This window comes from Gossypium raimondii, chromosome 9 (genome assembly GCF_025698545.1).
Source record: "Gossypium raimondii isolate GPD5lz chromosome 9, ASM2569854v1, whole genome shotgun sequence".
Taxonomy (NCBI): domain Eukaryota; kingdom Viridiplantae; phylum Streptophyta; class Magnoliopsida; order Malvales; family Malvaceae; genus Gossypium; species Gossypium raimondii.
The window spans coordinates 1812877-1836251 of NC_068573.1; the positions used below are offsets into that span (position 1 = coordinate 1812877).

Genomic DNA, 23375 nt, shown 5'->3' on the forward strand with positions numbered 1-23375 from the left:
AGGAGATAACCGGTAAGCATTTTGAATGCTTAGTAAGTTCATACGAAATTTGCTTAACTTACCTTAACATTACAACAAATTTAAGCAATTGAAATTCAATGGTATAATACATGACATCCTTTGGCACCTTATGTTTTTATGCACAAATTAACAATACAACCAATGAGTTAGTTTAATTGCATAACAAACCATGTTATTCAAATCATATGCATATACAATCATTCAAACCATGATCAATTTGCAAAATTAACAACTCATTTCATGTTTACACTATTCAAACTTTCCATTTTCCATTTTAATACAAGATTGATTTACTTCACGTGCTGACATATTTAGACTGCTAACACTAGCTTTAGATCAGGGTTGCTAACACTAGCTTGGTGCGATGCTGCTAACACTAGCTTCAAAGAATCCACATCAAATGTTGGATCTCAAGTCATCGTATTAATCCCTGATCAAACACTCGTTTTCCCTTTTCGTATCATTTCAAACCCTGTAGCCTTATACACACTTTTCACATTTCGAATAGTATTCCATATACATTTTAAATATTGTAACATCATCATATACATACTATTCAATCATATAACAATTCCATATCCATTCAATATTATGTATCTATTCATAGTTGTCGTGTATTTCTTACTTTACAGTTTAGCCCTTTAGATGCCAAATTTATCGAAATTACACATGTGTATAAATTAATAAGTATATTCACACAATTCAAGCTTAATATAAGAGAACATAGTAAGTTTCATATGAACTTACTTGAGAAAAAAACAACGACACGACATCAATGACTAATCTGTAATTTTTCTTTTTTCTTCAATTATCTTCCGTTTGATTCAAATCCCAATCTATGGATGGCTGAAAGTTTGAATTTTCAAGACCTTATTTTTTTCTTCTTTGTTTGTGAGGAAGAAGATGGACATGAAAAATGTCATATTTTTCCTTAATTTTTATCTTTCATACATTATTTAACATTTAATTAAACATAATTAATTTAATTAACCTAAATAATTAAACTATAAGCTTAATTAAAATTAGTTAGTGGAGCACATCTATCATCCACCACCGTTTGGTGTAATTAAAGTGGTTTATTTGCTCAATTGATCTTTTGATTAATTAAAAATCCATAACGATTAACTTTTATCACTTTTACAATTTAGTCATAATACTTTAATTAGTCACTAATTCAGCAAAATTACCTATCCAAAACTCAATTCACCTATACAATAACTTAAATATTTATGGACTCGATTAATGGAATCGAGGTCCTGATACCTTACTTTCCAACACCACTAACTTTAGGGTCAATACACTTATACCTTAATTAACTATCAATTAAACAAAATTACTAAACCATGATTCAATATAATGCTATAATAAACTTATAAATATTAATTAATAATATTTACAGACTCGACCATTGAAAACGGAATTCAAAAACTACCGTTTCTGATACCACTGAAAAATAGGTTGTTACACACGTGATATTAGAAGCTAGTTCTACTTAAGATTATAAAATTTATTTATTTAAATTATTAAAAATAATAATTATCCACATGTCAGTTAAATAAACTGCCATCACTTTGAGTCTTAGAAGTTGTAATAAATAAATAATAATAGCATATAAAAAATATATGAGAAACCTTTTTGCTAGCTTTTTATTCAATATTAATAAAATAATAGAAAGTATATCATTTTTAAAAGTAAATAGAAATCTAATCTATGAAATAAAAGTTATTTGAATTATAATAACTGGATAAAGCCCAAACAACTGACGCGACTAGTGTAACTCGAACTCAAGTCACACCTGAGGCGATGAACACCCTTGACCATCAGGCCATCACATGAATTCATATAATAAAATATTTTGGGAAACAACCAAGAGAAATAAGATTTCAGGCCGACCCTAATGGGACTTTGGCCTTCCAAAATTTCAGAAAAGTTGTATTTTTTGCTTATAATTTTTAGAAAAATTATTTAAAAAAAATTATTATATCTTTTTCAAAAATTTAATTAAATTTTCTTAAAATATTTGAAAATTATCATCAATCTCATAAAAATTTTAATTAGATCCTTAAAATTTTTTAAAACTTTTTTTATTAAACTCTTAAAAGTTTTACTAAATTTCTTAAAATTTAATCTCAAAATTCGACACTAGGGAGGCGATGGTAAGGAAGGAAAATTGTAGCTGAAGATGGTGAAGATCATTGTTTTGTGGGTCAATAATTCAAACGTGCAAGTGTCTCAATCATTAGTGGAAAAGCTAGCTTACCAATAGTTGGATAAATTGAAAGTTAGGTGAATGTTTCTTTTCCAAAGGAACGAGAAATCTTCAATAATATCTACCCATTATTTTCCTTTTCAAGTCTCATGTCATAATGGATGTAACATTTCGCATTTTTAATTATTTAAGTTTTAATTCTACATGATTTAATATTTACGAATTAATTAGATATTTTGAGACTTTATTAGATGCATACAAGATTAGAATACAAGTTTAAAGACCATGAGTCGTGGCATCGGGACGTGGGCATGTGTGAGCCCCAATGCCAACGTTGATTTGTGCAACTATTTTGATCACCCCTTTTTCAAAATTTTTAGCTCAAGTAAGTCTTGTAAATCTAATCTAGGTCGATTAGACTTTATAAATAAAATCTTTTAGTAGAGGATTAGGACTTTTTGTCAAATTTTTAGCTTATTGCAACTTTTATTATTTTCGTGTTCTTCTTGTTCATAGATTGCTAAACTCCCTTTTTCTAGTCAAAGGAACTTCAAAGTTTGTGAGATCTAATTGCTCTTCATATTTTCTTTGTTCTTTAGTATTTGTATGTCTTCTGCTTCAATTACAAATATTCAGGTTTGTCGAATATAAAACTCGTATTTGATAACTTAGAATATTTATTTTATCAACTAAAATAATTAAATTTGAAATTGTTTAATTGATTCTAATACTTGTGATAGACAACATAATTGGATATAAACTATGTATGCAATTTATGTTGTGTGGGCATGCAATTTAATCTAAATAAATGTCGCTTGTGTGTGTTTGTTCGTTAGAATTAGGTCTCTCTTGTTCTTAATGTTATCAATAAACTAAACCATAGGCGTGAAGTTATAGGGTTGTTTATTGATAAGGGAAATAATTTCATTGAGCTTTCTCTTGGTTATCAACAAGGTAAGGAAAGATTGGTCATTAGGCGTAGCGCCAAAAGCTATAACTAATTTATTAAAAAAAATATTAAAATTATCTTTGCATCAATGATGAAACTAGTGAATGAACGAGTGCTTCATCCCACCGATTTTCCTTTAATTTTAATTGTTGTCTTGTTTAGTAAGTTATAAAATTTAATTTTAATTTTCTAGAAATCTCCTATCATATTTACTTGTTTTTTTATTTAAGGAATAAAGTTATCATTGATTTTATATTTTATTTTTGTAACAACCAACCGTTGTTATCATGGGTGGAGACTAGAGGTGCTCATGGGCCGGGCGGCCCAGCCCGGCCCGAGGCCCACTCGAAATATGAGAGGATTTGGGTAAAAATATAGGCCCGAAATATGGGCTTGGGTAAAAAAATGAGGCCCGTTTAGAAAATTGGTCGGGCCTCAGGCATCACTTTTTTTGGCCCGAGCCCGGCCCGGCCCGATATAATAAAGATATTTATTTTTTTAATTTTTTTAATTTTAAAATATTTTTAAAATACTTTTTTTAATTTTTTTAAATTTTAAAATATTTTTAAAATACTTTTTTAAATTTTTTTTAATTTTAAGATACTTTTTTAATTTTAAAATAAATTTTTAATATTTATTAAAAAAATGGGCCGGGCCGGGTCGGGCCCAGGCTTATAATTTTTTCTCGGGCCGGGCCTGGGCAAAAGTTTAGACCCATATTTTGGGCTGAGCCAAATTTTTTTATGGGCCCGGCCCGGCCAATGAGCACCTCTAGTGGAGACGGAGAGGAGAGGCAATTGGAAAGGAGGATAAGTTTGTTGCACCAAGCTATCGACATGCAAACTGCCAACGGAGGTCATGTCCCACCAAGGCTTGCAAAAAAACAGGCACCATAGTTGCCATGTTGTCGACCAGAACTTCAACGGAGAAATCAAGGCTGTCAAATTGCCTTCAACCACCAGAAGACTCTTAGCTTCCCGAAAGCTTTGTCCAATGCGATCCATGGAGAGCCAGGACACCATAAAGCAATGAAGAATAGGGCCTCATTGACCAAAAAACTAAAGAACCCATCAGAAGGAGGGCAAAACGAAATAGACGGATTAAAGATGGGTCCTACCAAATCAGGCAAAGGCCACCTTTTGATAGTGATTATTGCAGCGACGAACAAAGGAAAAGAGGAAAACTGTGAGGTGAGCCATTTTCTCTCTCTAACAACTGTTTGGAGAGAGAGGAGAGAAAACACAAAGGGATTGTTTTGATCACATGTGATGATAGATGGCTAAAACAAACACATGGTTTCTAGAATCAACCTTCTTGTTTCGGACCATTTTTTTAGGATTGAAAATTAAATTGTAATTTTTACGATGGTAAAATTATAAATTTATCTTTGATTATATCTTTATAATTTTTAATGGATTAAATTAAAATTTTATATTTTTAGGAGCAAAATATAATTTTATTTTTATTAATTTAAAATTTTAAAAATTTTAAAGGAGCCATATGAAAAATTTAATTTTAATTTTTTTGATAATATAAAACCTTGAAATAATTGTTTTAAGAAATAACATCAATTGGCAAACAGATTTATATTTAAAAAAATAAAACTAAGAAAAGAGAGAAGTAAATGTATGTTATGTTTATTTGATTACATCTCAAGTGCCATCTACCTCTAATCAGTAATCAAATGTAATGTCTCTTCATTGGCTGATTTCCTCAACCGATCTGCAGCTTTTTCAACCTACAAAAAATGGGATATTTACAATAATCAACCAACTAGTTTTATAAAATGCCAAATTAAATTTGATATTTACTGTGGATTAATTACCTCCAAGTCCCAGTTTGTTCTGGCAGTGAGAATGATTAGAGTTATTGTTTGTAGAAGAACCCCAACTACCATCCCCCACCATATACCCTAACACAATAATGAAAAACAATTCCAAGGTTAGATAAATTTTTAAATATCAAAGTATATATTTCACTTAAGATTCAAGAAAATAATTTTAAAAAATGAAAAGAAAATTAAAATACAATCATATTTGGTAAAATATATCATGGAAGCTTTTGTACTAGGTGTCAGATTGCATTTTGCCCCCTTTAGTAAAAAATTGAGCAAATTAATCCCTACACATTAGATCAAAGAGAAAACTGGTCCTTTGTGCTAAAAATTTCATTAATTTCTATTGTTAAAACTGACATGTCAGACAAAATAACCAAATAATAGTATTGGCATGCCACAAGGATCAATTTTAACAATAGAAATGGGTAATTTTTTTAACAATATGACCAACTTACTCTTTTATCTAACGTATTGAGACTAATTCCTCCATAGCAGGAAAATATTATTCTAGTAAATGTAGAAATAAGAATGAAGAGATCACTTACTTCTACTCCTAAGCCTATTTTGAATCCAAGAACACATCCAATTGGAAGACCAATAATGTAATATGTAGTGAGGTTGACATATGCTACTATATGTTGCCATCCACTCCCAATGGCCACTCCTGTGATTCATAAATAATATAAAATAAATAAGTTTAAATTCAAGGTGATTAATTTTATTTATGGATTAATTTAAAATGTTTTTAAATTTGATAAAAGTATTATGGAGGTCATCATACTAAAAGTTGGATTGCATTTTGTTTTCTCTACTTAAAAAATGTGCAAATTAGTTCATGTACGTTAGATTAAAGAGCAACGTAGCCATTTTATTAAAAATTCCATCTATTTTTACTGTTAAAAATTGGTCCATGTGCACCAGCATAAGGTACATGTGTAACTATTTGATTATTTTGTCAATCACGTCAGTTTTTAACAGTAAAAATGGATGAAATTTTTAACAGAAAAGACTAGTTTGCTCTTCGATCTAACGTATGGGACTAATTTATCTATTTTTTAGCAAAGAGAACAAAATACAATGTAACTCTTAATATAGAGGCCTCCGTGATACTTTCATTGAAAAAAATGTAATATAGTGAAGGAAAACATGTGATGCGCACCTGAGAGAATGGGCTGAATTCCATTCAAGAAAATGGAGATGGCAAGCAATGGAATCAAACTGGAACCAGCTTGTATAACTTCAGCGTCGGTTGAGAAAGCTTTGATTAATAGGGATCGACATATGATAACAATGGCAGTGAAAACTGTGCTAATGAAAATGCTGGTAGCATTCACTACTATGACTGAAAATTTGGTCAGCTTGGGATGCCCTGCCCCTAGCTCATTACTCACTCGCACACTGTCAAAAGTCCAAAAATTATCAGCATTTTCAATGAAATAGTTGAAAATTTTATGGGAAAGGTCACCTTCTATTAGTAAATTTTTCTATTTTTGGACACCAGTTGGTTAACGTAAAAATGAAAACACCTAAAAATTCAAGATAGTTGAATGATTAAAAACAAAAACAAAAACAAAATTGAATAGTTGAGTGACCATCTTGTAATTTTTCATAATTAGGTGACCGAAAAAGAAATTTACTAATAGTTAGGTGATCATTTTGTAACTTCTCATAGTTGGGTGAACAAAAAAGAAATTCACTAATAGTTGAGTGACTACTAGTGTAGTTTATCCAAAACTTTTAGGGTACATTACAATAGAGGTCTCCCAATTATGGTTCTTTTTCTTGTTTAGTCACTCAATTATGAAAAGTTACACAATGATCATGCAATTATTCAATTTTTTCTTTTTTTTTATCACTAGCTGACTAACGTAAAAAATGGAAACACCAAAAATTTTAAAATAATTGGGCGATAAAAAAAGACAATTAAATAATTAAATGACTATTTTGTAACTTTTCATAATTGAGTGATAAAAAAGAAAAATCTATCGCTGAGTGAATATTAATGTAGTTTACCCAAAATTTTATTTAATTTAATAAGAAAAGTTGGTGTATGTACTGACCTGGCTGCTGCACTAAAGCCTAAAACAAAGTTGATATCCCAGTTCCAGTAGTTCATGCTGAAAATATGCAAGCATGGGAAGAGATTCAGCAAATTAGTATTTCAACTTCACAATTCTTTTCATATTGAAATTTAAATTTGATAATTTTTTTACACTGGGGCCTAATCTTTTAAGGTTTCCAAGAAAATATCAAAGATTAATTTCAAGTTCAAGACCAAATATGGATAAAAAAATTCAAACCCTAAACCCTAAACCCTAAATCTTAAACCCTAAACCCTAAAACCTAAGCCACAATGTGAGAACAATTGACAAGTTCAGGTCTTAATATGAGAACAATTGCTAAGCTTAGGGACTAATTTGAACAAAAAAAAGTTTAAGCCCCAATGTAAAAACAATTGCCTAATTTATCCCGAATGCAAAAACAACTGACAAGTTTAGAGTCTTCCTTGAACCAAGAAAGAGCTTAAGACTTTAGTATAAAAAAGTTGTCAAATTAAGCCTCAAATAATGATTTAACTCATAATATTAAAAATAATAATTTCAAAAATTGAGACAGGTGGCGAAAGGCAGCATGCATTTAACAAAATTGCCTCCCACCAGTGGTACCCAAACAGGCGTAAACGTACCAAATAGAAATGGAGTCTAGTGCAATTGCTGCATTAGGAAGAAGACCAGATATAAGCACCAGTCCTTGGTTATACCATATCTCCAAGCTGCATTACCCAAAATCTACAAAGTTAGATAGGTAAATGTATCATAAGGTTTTTGTATTAAAAATCAGATTGAATTTTAGTTTCTATATTCAAAAAATGAGTAAACTAGTCTATGTACGTTAGATCAAAGAGTAAACTGGTTCTTTTATTAAAAAAATTCATCTATTTTTACGATTAAAAATTGGTTCTTATATGTACACGTGACATATCTGGTTATTTTGTCAGCCACGCTAATTTTTAACAATATAAAAGGGATGAACTAAAAAAAAAAAAGAACTAATATGTTGTTTGAACTAATATACAAAGATTAATTTATCTATTTTTTAAATATAGAGAGCAATATGTAATCTAACTCCTAGTACAAACATCATACGTTATTTTATGATTTGGAGGGGCAGAAACAACATACCAAAGCATAACAGCAGAAGCAGCAGTAATCTTGAAATAAGGCCAAATCCCTTTAAGAGCTTTAGTAGACAAACCAGTCCAAGTCTCTTTACAGGAAGGACTTAAAACAATGTAAAGTCCATTAAGAATAGTAAGAATCCACCATGAAAGACTTAATGTCAAAGATGCCCCAAGAAGACCATATCCCAATACATCAACGGCAAGCCAAGTAAGAAGAATGTGGAGCAAAAATACCCCAACGGAGATATAAGCCAAAGGATTCACTATGTTTTGAGCTTGAAGGAACCTTTGCATGGGGCAACTTATGGCGAATGCGTAAAGTTGAGGGATTAAACCACGGGCGAAAACTTGGCCTTGCTCTGCTATACTTGCCGATTGACCTATTGCTTGAAGGACGGTGTCCGAATACCAATAGAGGAATGTTAGGATAACTGAGGCTCCTATGTGTAATACAATTGCTCTTTGGCAAATGATCCCCATGGCTGCGTATTTCTTGGCACCGTATGCTTGGCCACACACGGTCTGTACCGCACTCGCCATGCCCAACTGGTTTTCATGTGTGGGGGAAAAAACAGAGTTATAAAACAAATTGGACCCACAATAAATTTAGTTAACTAAACAAAATTTGAATTTTTTAAATTAAAAAATAATTAATTAATTATTGACTTAACATCCACATGATAATCTATATGCATACCATGTCAATAAAGTTAACAAACCTTAATTTTTTCATCCATTTTGATTTGATAAACAACATAAGTTTAAAGGCTAAAAGAGACGAAAATTTTATCTAATACCGACGAAATTTAAGTTTAAATTGCATATAAATTCAAATGTAGGTAAAGCACGATATTAAAAACTAAAAAGAAAAGCGAATTTTTAGAAAAGGTAAAAAGGAGAAGAGATAAACAAAATTACCATAATCCCATAAGCAAGACCTTGAATTCCAACACTAGCAATAGAAGCACCAGCCAATTCCAATGCATTAAGATGACCAGTGAACATTAGGGTGACAAAAGTGAGCATATAATTAAAAACAGAGACAACTATGGATGCCCCTGATAACAACCACAAAATCCTCGATTCCCACGCAACAAGCCTCACCCACCACCCTACTCCTCCGCCGCGGTCGCCACTTTCAAAAACCTCTTCGATCGCATCCGATGATAATTCCGATATTCGTAGCAATGGCCGCTGTTCCTCTGAACCCATGCTTTACAGCTTTCTAGTATTTACGTTAGGCAACGGCTTTTATTATTTAGTTTTCTGTAATATGTTATCATTTATCAAGCAATATATATATGGAATATATGGATTCTACTGTTTTTTTTATTAGAGGGCATGTTTACCTAACATTCATTGCCTTTGGCTAGGTGAGAATGACAGATTTTGTTCTTTGGTATTTAGCGCTTACTTTGGGTCTTTCTTTGTTTAGTTTAATACTTAGAAGTTTGTAATTTTATAACTTTGAATTCCGTCAAGATTTGATGATGTAACTAATGTTCTTGAAACATGATCGAATAGTTGGTTAGACTAATTGAAAAGAGGACTGCCCGAGATACTGGTCCAAACAAAGGGGTTATATTGATTAAATCAAAAACTACTCAAATTTGATAAAAATCGAAAACTTGGACAAAAAACCAGTAATTGAACTGGTTTGATTTTTTTTTATTTTTATGAATTTTTAATTATTGTTAGTCTAGCAGTTAAACCGATCAAACTGGTTGAATCGAGAATTAGTAGTCTAACTAGTTCAACCACTAATTCTATCATTAAAATACTGTATGTGACATTTTAAGATTATATCACGTCATCAATTGAAATTTTATATAATTTTATACCATAAATCATAAATTTAGAAAGAAAAACAAACCCATAAACCTCGCGTTACTTTTATTTATTTTTTACATTAATTTTATTTAATTAATCAATATTAATTAGGGATAAAATATTATTAATGAGAATTGATTTAATAATTTTTTAGTATCTTATTAATATAATTTAAAATCTTATTTCAATTTCAAAGTCCCACATTCTTCTTAAGTTTACGAAAGAGGGCCTAACTTTTTCATCATATTGAATTTTCTGGGTAAATTTCATCATTAGTCACTAAACTATGAGTAAGTTTTTGTTTTGGCCACTTAACTAACAAAAGTTATAATTTGGTCATTGAACTATTCAAAAAATTTCATTTAAGTCATTGGGTTATTAAAATCGATGCTATATGCCTTTCTTTGTTCGCATTACATGCCCCAATATAAAGCTTTCTTTCCAATTCTCTTCTACAATTTAATTCTTTTTTTCATGAAACAACTTTGGACATCACGAATTTGCAAACCAAACTTTAAACAACTTTTTTCTCCGATCTCCAACAATAACCGTCAAATCAACTTGGATCTAAAGTATGTTCTTCTACTTGTCGGCCGATACTGATCCACCGCATCGATTGTTGAATTGTTGTTTGAAACTCGTTAGCAAAACTTTTAAAAAAAAAAAACTTAACAACCCAGTGACTTATAGTTCAGTTTTTACTCCGATCTTCGATATTGAACACCAGATCAATTTGCCACCACATCGATCATCGAATCAACGCTTAGAGCTCGTTAGCAAAACTTCTTTTAAGAAAAAAAACAAACTTAACATCTCAATGACTTAAATAAAATTTTTCGAATAGTTCAGAGATCAAATTGTAATATTTACCCATACTTTTATCTTTATTTCAAATTTCAAGGTCGTAGATTCTTTTTAAAACATTTATGCTTTAATAATAATAATAATAATTTAATGTTTCTAAATCACCTAACTTTTCCACTTGTAATTTCTTATTGATGAAAAAGAAGACAAAGCCATTGACTTGTGCTCCCTAATTTATTAATAGCGTGGTAGATATAATAAGCAACTATTCCCATAGTGGTAGATATAAGCAGCTGCTTATGAAGCAACTTTGTATGTATTGGTTTTGGGTAAAAGGTTGAGTTACCCATAAAAAGGGTAATTTGGAGAATTGGTTTTAGTAGAGTGTCATTTACCCCAATTGGAAAACAGGAATCGTACCTCGCTGCTCATTTCCAATTTTTACTTTGAAACCTGTGAATTACAGCTCCAACTAACCTTCCATACCTTCACTGTAACACAGATGGTTGAATCTTTTAGTATTTTATTAATATAATATAATTTCTTATTTTGTTCATTTCAAAGACACTTTTTAAGTTTATTCAAGAGGACCTAATTTTTCATCATATTGATTTCTGATCTCCAACAATGACCGTTAAATCAACTTGGATCTAAAGTATGTTCTTCTACTCATCGATAGGTACTGATCTACCATATCGATAGCCGATTTGGTTCTTGAAGCTCGTCTAGTGACTTGAATGAAAACTTTTGAATAGTTCAGTGACCAAATTGTATTTTTTTTAGTTAAAAGTGACTAAAACAAAAACTTACCTATAATTTAGTGACTAATTATGTAATTTCTTTTTTTTTAAACTTTATTTCGAATTTCAAAGTGGTACATTCTTTTTAAAACATTTATGCTTTTTGTTTTTTTAATTTCATGTTTCTTAATCACCTAACTTTCAACTTGCACTTTTTTATTGATGGAAAAGGAGAGAATTATGCCGGTGAAATGCTTGTGAATTCAATGGGAAGCCATTGAGTGCTGCTGCCCAATTTATTAGCCCTTGGTAGATATAATAAGCAGCTAATCCCATTGAGTGGTGGATATAAGCAGCTAATTTGTATGTAAAATAATTGCATGTTGTCCCCTACAAAAAATGATTTAGAAATTTATTTTCACTACAATACCTTTTGTCTCACTCAAATATTTAGTTCCCCCCTACACCCAGTTTAGGAATGCTTCTTTTTGGGATAATTTTTTTTTTTTATAAAAACATCCCCAAATAAGTTACTTTTTTTTAGAGAAAAACTAAAAATTGGTCCAAATGTATTTTTGCAGAAATTAAAAATTTTAACTTTTTCTAAAAACATTTTTTTCCCAGTTTTGAGGCCTAATCCCTTTGAAGAATCTCACCTCATTATCGATATTCAAACACCATGAATTTTTACATTGAAAGCTACAAAACACAGCTCCAATAGGATAATTAAATTAAATAAGATAGAATTTAAACTTAACACTTTTAAAAAGAAAATTGAAATTGAAATGTAATTTGATTTCACTCATTTATATGTATAAAAGTATTGGAAAGTGCTTTCTAGAAGAAAAAAAAAATGTTTTTGAAAAATGTTGAATGTTTTTCGTTTTTTTTTCACGGTAACGGAGAATCCACCTTAATTTAAGGTTGTCTGCTATGGTCCTAAGAATACAGACATTAAAATATTTACATGATAAAGACAATAGCATTCCACAAAGATGGCTCCCCACTTGGAGTCTTTTGGTACTAAATTCAAATGAATACATATGTTAACTATCATATAATAAAAGGTTTGATACAGAGGCGAAGCCAAAAAATTCTTCTAAGTGGTCGAAATTAAATTGTAATTTTTATGATAGTAAAAATATAATTTTTAAAGGATTGAAATAAAATTTTATCATTTTTAAGGGGACAAAGTACTTTTCTAATTTAAAATTTTAAAATACTAAAATAAAAAATTTTCCATTTTAGGGGGCCGAAGCCCCTGCCAGCCCCTAGATTCGCCCTTCATACTGTTAGGTGATCTAATTAAAAATAAAGAAACTTGGACTTTGGGAATTACAAAGGTTACTGCAGATACCATTGCTTTTAAATATTCCATTTTCTTTTTGTGAATTTAAGTTTATACATACATATAATATTTATATTGTAAAAGTTCTGATACTGTTAGGTGATTTTGTTTTTGGAATTTTTATATATTTTATTTTATTTTTTTATTTTTTTTAAGGTTCTACAGATAATGATGTCTCAACAACGTTATTATATGGCACGTGGTAGTATATCCCAACAACTTGTTTTTAATGTTCAAAGGATTGAACCAGGAAAAAATTGATAACGCTAAGGACTAAACTGAAAACTTTATGATAACATTAGGGGTTGATGTAAGTAAAAAAACACTTTGAAAACCAATGTGGGAAAAATGGTATACCTCATTTTAAATAGTTTAATAAATGGGATAATAGGTTTTACTTTTGAGTATAATAGATTCAAATATTTACATCTACTTTATTATTAAAGGTAGCGATTTTAGGATATATCGATTCTATTTTAATGTTACGAGATAACAGATTTGGATTTGAATATCGAAATTAAACTCGAATATTTATACAAAATAGATATAAATTCTTTTCTTTACTAAATTACGAAAAGTTACAAAATAGTCATTAAATTGTTCAATTTTTCTTTTACGGTCACTAGCAACCTAACAATAGAAGCTTTTAAAATTGACATAATAACAACTTTAACTCTCAACATTTATACATTGTATCAATTTAATCTTTATTCTAGAAAATCTAATCCTTAACATTTTTACATTGTATAATTTGGCATTTCTTGCTGTTTTACTTTTCTTTGTGATCTTTCCACTTAAAAAGTAAAAAAACAAATTTATCAGATAAATTTAATTTGAAAATATACAAAATAATGAAATCACCCAAAAATCCAAGATAATAATTTTCATCTTTTCTCTCTCTTTTTTTAAAAAAACCATCAATGTTGCTGAATTACCCAATAATGTAAAATAAAAAAAAAGTTTTTAGGTCGATTTTAGTCATATTTACCGGAATAAGCCAATCCATTTGTCTTTTTTATCACCAGTTAAACGCGTTTTCATCCTCTCTTTAAAATCAGCTTATTCTCTATTTTAATTTTTTTTTGACAATTTTGGCTAATCCAGCCCCTAAATGTCATAAAAGAAAAACAAACTACAAAATAGAAAAAATCAAATTACACAATTTATAAATATTAAAAATCAAAATTTTAAAAATAAAATAAAATAACATAATTTATAAAGATTAAAGATTAAAAATACTAAATAAGAAAAAAACAATGGGTACACTGCTCACTGACATTACTGAAATAAAAAAGCAAGTAGCCGCCCAGGACTGGAAGATGGGAGTGTTAACAGCAAAGTACAAGTGACATTCGGATACTCGACATTTATTACATCACATCCGACCTCAACTAATTCATTTGAATCCTGAATTTCAGTGTTTTGGCTTTGTAGTGCAATTTGCACGTTCTAAAAAAGTTTGAATTTATTACCATTTTAATAAAAACAATATTTAAATCAAAATAATTAATTATAAATATAAAATATTTTTAATACAACTATAATAAATATTCAAATTTACAAATTTTGAATTCATAAAAAAAAAGCATGAAAGCCTCTTTTAAATAATTTTTTTGTTAATTGAGACATTTTGATGATAAGTAAATTGGTTAAATTTCAAAATTGATCAAATTAGAGAAATGGGTGTCCAAATTTAAATAAACTTAGACATTCATTTGTGTTGGTTCATTCTCGCATGTTTTTAATGATTTTAGGGTTTGATTTTAATAAAAGAAGAAATTTTAAAATTATACACGAACTTTGATTTAATATGCAATTTGATACATGAACTCGATTTGGTACAATTATACACAAAACATTGACTGTTGTTCAAATGCATACATGAAATTTTAATTTGATTCAATTATACACATTTAAAGAAATTAATACATTAGTTTAATTTTATATTAGGTAAATATATTATTTGTGTATGCAATACATAAACATATAATGATCATATATCGATAATTGTGTTAATAGTTTATGAGAATTAGATCAAATCAAAATTTTATGAAAAAATTACATAAAACCAAAGTTCTTATATAAAATGCACACCAACGCTCATGTGTAGTTTTGAGATTAATCCCTTTAATATATTGTACGTGACATGCCACGCCAACATATATATTTAGGTGGCTTGCTATGTGTTAGCGTCTCATTGATTTCGTTAGCCACGTAAGTGTTTGTTAACAGTCAAATCGACTAACGACGGTTTTCATTATCAGAAGGACATAGTTGAATTTTTTTATCACTAAGGACTCAATTGAACGCATTCTTTTAAGGGCTTGATTGATTTTTTTATTTGTTTTATCTAAAGGCTTCTTTTACCCTTAACTCTAAATATAATAAAATATTTTTAAATATTCAAAGTTTAATAATAAAAATAAAAATTATTCACATGCCAATTTAGTAATATAATAAATAATAACAATTATTTTTATTTTTTAAAAGTTTTTTCAATCTCGTCCCTTATATAAAAATAAATATATATTCTAGATAATAATTCAAATAAACAAATCTTATATACGTATCATAACCATAAATATTAGATAAAAATAAACAAAAAGATATTTCATGCAAAATTCATATACATATTATATAATAATATTAATTATGTTTGCGATTCCAAATGGGAGTTTTTGGTAGAAGAGGATTAAGGGTAAGTGTTGGTTACAAGCACGAAGAGTAAGTTTGATATCATTGGTTTGTGGACAATTTCTTCTAATGGATAAAAGTGATTTTTAATTTCCAATCTGATTTCATTAAGTACAAATCTAGTTTCGACTCACTTGGAACTGAAGTGTTCGAGTTCCGTTTAGGATTTACAATTTAGACAAGTTTCAGGTCTGTGTTTTATTCAAGTACTTTGTGTGATAGTAATAATCTTGATTAAGATATTTATATGATAAATTTAATGTTAATATAACTATAACTTGTAGCAAAAATAACATGGTAAGTGATTATGTGGATTTAAGGTATGATTTTAACTTATATCTTTTTGAAATGTTATGATATATATTGCTAACATGTGATTTTGTTCTAATTCTCATGGCATGTGATATCATGGTATATTTGTTTATTATGATATGTTCATATTGAAAATTCAAAATATCATTTCTGTAAAGCATGGATTACCATGACTATCGATTTCTGATTTGTATACGACTGCATGTTTAGCATGATTACTATTTTGATATTGAGGTTGCATGCCATGTCACATTTCATGGGGTTGAGACTTTATGGTAAGGAGAAAGATTTGACAGATTAATAATCTACATTATTTGGTGGTTTAACCACACATTTGTTTTAGCAGCTTAACTGTGATTCTGGTGGCTTGACCAAATATATTTGTTCTGGCAGCTTGATTGCAACTCTGGTGGCTTTGTCCACATCTATTGGTGTGTTTTGGATGGATGAGTTCTAGGAAACTCCTTTTGGTGTGTAGCAGGATGAGTAGAAATTTTGTTGAAAAACAATCTGTATATATGTTTTATAAAAATATTGCATTGTCATAATCATGCACATAAAAATCAGCACAAATTAATATTATATTTTCTGTGATATTTTTTTCTGTTTATTATAATTTCTGTTAACAAACTTGATATCATACTCAAATTTAGCTTATTAGCTCACTACTTTAATTTTCTTAAAACTTTTCAGATAATACTCGTGGTTAGGACTTGGATGCAACATTTGGAGGAGATTCTCGGATCTGTTTAAATAAAGTATTTAAAACTCTTTTGGATTTGTTTTGGACTCTAGACTTTGGATTGTTTTAAACATTTTAAACTGTGGCATGAGAACTTTGATATGATAATTTCAATGCGTGCATAAACTTTGGATTTCTAAATCGTTAATTCTTGATTTTAGAACTTAAATTGTTTTATCATTTTAAATAAATCTAAATAAAAGATTTTAAAACTATTATTTAATCTGCTGCAAAATTTTGAAAATAAAATATTTGGAAAATAATGTTTTAAATTTTGTAATTCAAGTTTTCTTATCTAAATTAATAATAGTATTAACTAGAACTATTTTGATAATTTACTTAAATTAAACATATTTTATTAAAGACTTTCATTAACAATATTTCTATAGAAAAAATATTAACAATGTTTTTCAGAAAGACGATTTAAACATATTTGATTTTCTTTTAATTAATGTGGCTTTCAAAATTTGGCCATAACGTCTAGGTCAAGTTTTGGGGGTACATTAGCTAAGGTAGTCTCAACCACTTGAATTTAATTTAAGTGGATCTTGCATGGATGTATTAGTTTTAATTTCTAAAAAAGATCTGCAATAGGATTTTTAATAAAGTTATTAAATAGGAACTTCTCTTGTTATTTATTATAATAAAGCATGTCAATCATAGCACCCATGTAATTCTATTCGAAATTGTGGGGAGGTGGTCAAACCACAAGGACCTTACTAAAGAGGTCTCCGGACTTTCCGATTAATCCAATTTGAACTTTGATAAATTCTAACTTTCCACCAAGTGGTCTTTTCTATTGTTCTCAAACTCCCAAATGTTTGGAGAGTCTGATCTAAACTAAAATCACAAACACAAAATATTCGAAAACATGATGGTGAATTTCGACAATCCCCTTCTTAAAAATTGGCAACACACTTTCTTAGATCCCAAATAATTATCTGTTTGAGTTGAATAAACAATAATAATCTCTCTCAAATCTAAGTGGTTGAGTCTTGAAAAAGAATTCAAAAATAAATGATTAAACTTACGCCCTTGTGCATAAGTGATCTAAATGAGCATAAATGTAACATCCACAATATGTCTCGGAGTTGGGTACAAGAGGTATTGAGTTAGGATTCAATTGAAAATTCTTGAAATGTAATAAATATAAATTTTGAGTATTAAATTAGAAAGTATTTAGATGTGATAGGAAATTAGAAAATACTCCTTAGGTAGGAAAATTTTAAATAGAAGTATTGACTTAATTGAAAGAGTATAGAAATTGTTGTGGCCAAAGTAGGAAAAATAAAAAGTTAGGAGATACATAGTGGTGGTAGAAAGGAAAAGAGGAATAAGAAGAAAATTTACAAAAAGTTAAGTATGATTCATTGACCATCTCTGGACGTACTAACGTCTAGAGTGTGAATATTGCAACCAAAATATAAGCGTTAGGCGGTTTCTGCTAGTATACGTTTCAGGTTGTAATATAGTTTTACAATGAAGTACTCTAAGGATCGTACCCAAGAGAGGCGAGATTAAACTAATCCTAACTTCTACGCTAATAGTTCTAATTAGTAATTTAATTAAACTATATTACGATAACTCTTAAGGTGATGGAAAATAATAATTTATTAAAATACTGAAAGAACATAAAAACAATTAATGAAAAACATTTGTGGATTTTATCAGATCTAATGACAAAAGACTAACTCTCTTCAGTGTTTATAATTAACTTTTATTTCAGGTTCTATCCAATCAACTAGTCATTAACCTAGTAGGGCATCTCATATTTCCACTAACCTATTGAGTTAGAAAGAACTACTTATCTCTCGACCTCACAGTCTAGACCGGACTGGGGTGAGGTTTTCATGGATAGGCAATACCAATTTTGGGTTCATTTCCACCTATATGACTTTCTAGGGCCGTTAAGCCTAGTGTTTTAAGTTTTTCCTATCCCAACTAGTTTATCCGTTAAGAAACCTTGTATAGAAGCTAATTAATCTCACATCTGCTCGTTAATCTCCCGATACTAGATTAGTTCCCCATGGATTTAACAAACATCACAAACTTGATAAAAAACATAAATAGTAAGAATAGATCAATAAAAGAGTTTAGAAAAATCCTGATAGATATATTGATAATGTGCGAACAATAATCCTTTGAAGAGTTTGATTGATCCACAATCTGAATTCCATGAAGAGTAGAATAAAGTTAAACTCTAATTATGACAAAAAAAACCTAAATTACAAATGAAAATAAACTAAGCAGAAAATGAAAAATTAAACTTGGTAAAAAACTGTCCATAAACTAGGCAGAGCAATCCTATTTATAGGCCTAGGGTTGGCTGTCGGTCCTTGACCTAATTTGATTGGATATTTCCCGTTAAAAGTTTTTGTGTGGACAAGAACACTCTTGGCTTATTAATTGGCTTCATCACATCGGTTTCGCAACATTGATGGCAATCTACTAGTCTTAGGCATGTTTTCAAGGTTGTGTTGCGACACTGGAAGCAGACTACCCCTATTAAGTACTCTGTTCACTGTGTTGCGACATCGAAGCTCCGTGTTGCAAAATTGATATTTCCCGTTAAAAGTTGTTGTGTGGACGAAAATACTCTTGGCTCATTAATTGGCCTCATTACATCAGTGTCGCAACATTGATGGCAGTTTACTAGTATTTTGCATGTCTTCAAGGTTATGTCGCGACACTGAAGGTAGACTACTCCTTTTGAGTACTCTGTTCACTGTGTTGCGACATTGAAGCTCCGTGTTGCAACATCGCAGGTAGTCTACTATCTTCAGGCCTTCGTATGGTGTCCTACACACTCACTGAATAGATTAGTTTACCTTTAGTGTAACGGCCTACCCAATGGAGTCTTCGTAATTGGTTAATGTTTTGCTTGTAGTTGGTAAAATAAGGATAGGTATGAATAAGTAAGGTTTTGTCTTGTTTAAGTATAAAATTCTTTGTAATTCACCATTTGGCGTACTCTTTGTTTTTGGGTGAGTTCTATGGTTTGATGGACTCTTTTGTTAAGTATCCGCCCAACCCAGATGCTTTGGGCGAACTCGTTAAGTTTGCAACTATTTAGATTTTTTTATTATTTTAAGTATGGTAATTTGGTTAGTTAAGTTTGGATTTAGTTAGAACACAACTAAACTACTATAGATGATAAGACATGATTAAATTATGTTAAGTGCACTTAATCACGAGAATTAAGAGTGTTAGTGGAATTATCTGTTTTTTCCTCTAATCCTTTCCTCTGTGCTTAAGTATATAAGGATAGCGTTGGTCTTTCTAAACATCTTTATGTTTTCTTCTTCTTTCTTGATTTTCTCTTAAACTCTTTGAAAACCCAAGTTCAGAAAACCTCTTCAAAGTTAAGGTTCGCAGTATTCAACTAACTTATACATTAGTACCAGTTCACTAGTAATTATTAATGAACCTTAGGTTACTCTCTAAGTAATTTTCGTGCTTTTTGTTGCGTGCATAGATGTTTGAGTGGTGTGTGAAGGAGGAAACTTTCTGATTCTGGACTAAGTGTGATTGGTTCTTGCATGCATGATCAAATTTGATAGATTGATGATTTGATATGTAACAGTTCGTTTTTTAGTGAAATCGAAGTAGTAGTTTCGGGACCACAAATTTGATGAGTAAATATTTATTTTATTATTATTTTAATGTCTACGGTATGTTAGTAGTGTCGTATAAAAATTTCGTTAAGAAATTTTGACGTTTGCATGTTTAATTAAGTGAAAATGACTAAATCGTAAAAGGTGCAAAAGTAGGGTTCTATTAGTTAAAGGTATCTATTAGCTGTGAAATTAAATTTTTAAGGGATTTATATGGTAAATAGGCCATTATTGTAAATAATGGACAAAGATGGACATTAAATAAGAGGATTTTTATGTTATAACTAAGGTTACTTCAGTAAATCAATAAATAAATTAATGTAAAATAAGAAAGAAAAAAACAAACCCATCATATTTATTCTATCTTCTTCCACCGAAAAACCAAAGAAAAAAACCCTCCTTGGAAGCCTTCTATGTTTGGCCAAGCTATTCTATTGTATATCAAGATAAATCTCAACCGGAATTAAATCGAAGAAAGGCAAAAATCATGGGTTAGCTCGATCATAGTTCAACGCTCTAGTTGTCAAAATCGTTATTGCTGACTTTTAGACGGATCGAATCTTCGGCTCACACTATCCATCGATGTTGGTAGTTCTTGTTCTCCTTAGGGTTGTGGCATGTATATGTAGTTATATAGGTTGTTATGGTATATTAGGACAAAAATACTAAACTAAGATGTTAGGTACTTTATTAAGATTATAAATAGGTATCTTTTTAGTACAATTAGAAATGTATAGAATGGATCACTTGTGGTTTGTTTTGGCTTGTGAATGAATAAAGTGCTATGCTAGAAATAGATCAAAGTTTACATGTTTTAGTTGTTGATGTTGGTTATAATTGTCATGTCTATGAATGGTACATTGGTAGGTTTTTTTTAGGACATTAGTATGGTATGTCATGTTGTGTTGCTTGTGGTCTCAAATTTGATATGCTTTAAGATGATATTTAATTAGTTGTATATGTTTTAATTTTAGTGATGCATATGTTTAAGTAAGGTATTTTGATATGGCATACTGGTTGAATGGATTTTGGTCTTTTAACTTGTCATTTTAATGCATGTTTTGGTATGTTTTGATTGCCTTGGTTAAGGTTGCAAATGGCTTGTAGGTATATGCTTGAAATGAGTGAAGGAAATGGCTTGATTTTGGCCAATTTCTTGTCCACACGGGCGTGTGTCTCAACCGTGTGTGACACACAGCCATGCGATACGGCCGTGTGTCCCTTGTAGGTTTTAAAGGCATTCAAGTCAGACAATTACACGGCCTAGCACACGGCCTGGCACACGGGTGTGTGGTTTGACCGTGTGACCTAAGTCAGAGAGTTGCCGGACACGGGTTGGGACATGGTCGTATGTCCCTATTTTGATTGTTACACGGCCTGAGACACGAACGTGTGTCTCTTCATGTAACAATCGATATAGGGACGCATGGCCGTGTGACCCCTGCTGTTTGAAATTTTCTAACTTTTTCCTCACCGTTTCAAATGGTTCTAATTTAGTCCTGAATCGTTTCTAAATTTATTATAAGGCCTCAAGGGCTCGAATAAGGGACGATATGATTGTATATTAATAGATTATGCTATGTTTATTAAAATGTTTGGAAATGAATGACTTTAAGTTACTTTAATTAGGTAATGCTCCGCAACCCTAAATCCGGTGACGGAAATGGGTTAGGGGTGTTACATGCGACTTCATGGCGTACTAGTTTCCATTACCTCTGATTGAAATTCTGGAAAAGTCTGCAAGAAGCTTTAGGTTCAAAACGTAACTTCAGTATTGCTTATCATCCACAAATATATGGTCAATCGAAAAAGGTGATACAAGTATTGGAGGACATGCTACGAAGTTGTATGTTAGAGTTCGCAGGAAATTGGGAACATTATCTACTTTTAACAGAGTTCACATACAACAATAGTTTTCAAGCAAGTATCCAAAAGGAACCTTTTGGGGTGTTGTATGGCAGAAAATGTAGAGCTCCCTTGTGTTGGACAGAATTGGATGAAAACGGATAGTTGGACAAAAGATAGTTCACAAACCAGAGAAGAAGGTGAAAATGATATGCGGATGACTAAAAACTACTTTAGTCAAACAAAAATCCTACACTGATTTAAAACGATGAGATATTGAATACCAAGTAAGAGAGCGAGTGTTTTTAAAAGACTTACCATGGAAAAAAGTTTTGAGGTTTAGGCAAAAAGAGAAATTAAGTCTAAGATTCATCAGTCCATATAAAGTGGTTGAAAGGATTGGTCCAGTGGCCTATCGACTCAAGTTGCCACCAGAACTTGAGCAAATCCATAATGTTTTCCATTTGTCCATGCTAAGGAAATATCGTACGGGCCAATCCTATATAGTGACAGTAGATGAAGTTTAGGTGTAACCTAATCTAACTTATGATGAGGAACTAGTTGAAATTATAGCTCGCGAGGAAAGAGTCTTGCAAAATAAGAGAATTCCTTTAGTCAAAGTGTTGTGGCGAAACCACAAAACTAGTGAAGCCACTTGGGAAATTGAGGAAGCGATGAAGCGTTAGTATCATCATACGTCCTGACATAGGTAATTTTAATGACGAAATTCCTTAAGAGGGGAGAGTTGTAACATCCCAAAGTGGGGCCTACAAGTTTAGGCCTGGTAAGCTAGGATTCACTAGTAGGCCTGGTGAGCTGGGGTTCGCCAGAGGGTCTGGCGAGTTGGTATTCACCAATGGACCTGGTAAGCTAAGATCACAAGTGGGCTTGGCGAGCTAAGATCGCCAATGAGCTTGATAAGTTGCAATCATAGGTTTAGGCCTAGCAAACTGAGGTTGCCAAAGTAATCTAACACATGACCAACCAGTAGCAATCCAAGCTTTTCATGTATTCAATATTGATAATAATATAGGGCATGTCATTCATACGATCGCAAGTATATAGATACATGGGTAACATATACTATTCATAATTTATACAAATATTCATAACTATAAATATATACCACATTAGATTTATCAATGATGGATTCTAGCATATCTCAAATCATCAGGGACCTATTTGCATAATTTAATTCACTAAAAATAGTTTGGAACCTATTTAGGGACTAATCTGATCAAAACATAAA

General features: G+C 30.6%; 1 protein-coding gene across 1 annotated transcript; it reads right to left on the minus strand.

Moving 5' to 3' along the window:
• Positions 1-4750: 4750 nt before the first annotated feature.
• Positions 4751-9476, minus strand: LOC105798093 (protein DETOXIFICATION 41). Its single transcript, XM_012628006.2, has 8 exons — positions 9116-9476; positions 8199-8743; positions 7703-7789; positions 7077-7133; positions 6176-6414; positions 5562-5680; positions 5005-5091; positions 4751-4917 (listed from the first exon to the last, which is right to left on the minus strand). Exons 1-8 carry the CDS (start codon positions 9407-9409, stop codon positions 4849-4851), a joined length of 1497 nt encoding a protein of 498 aa, XP_012483460.1. The 5' UTR covers positions 9410-9476; the 3' UTR covers positions 4751-4848.
• Between the last annotated feature and the right edge of the window lie 13899 nt (positions 9477-23375).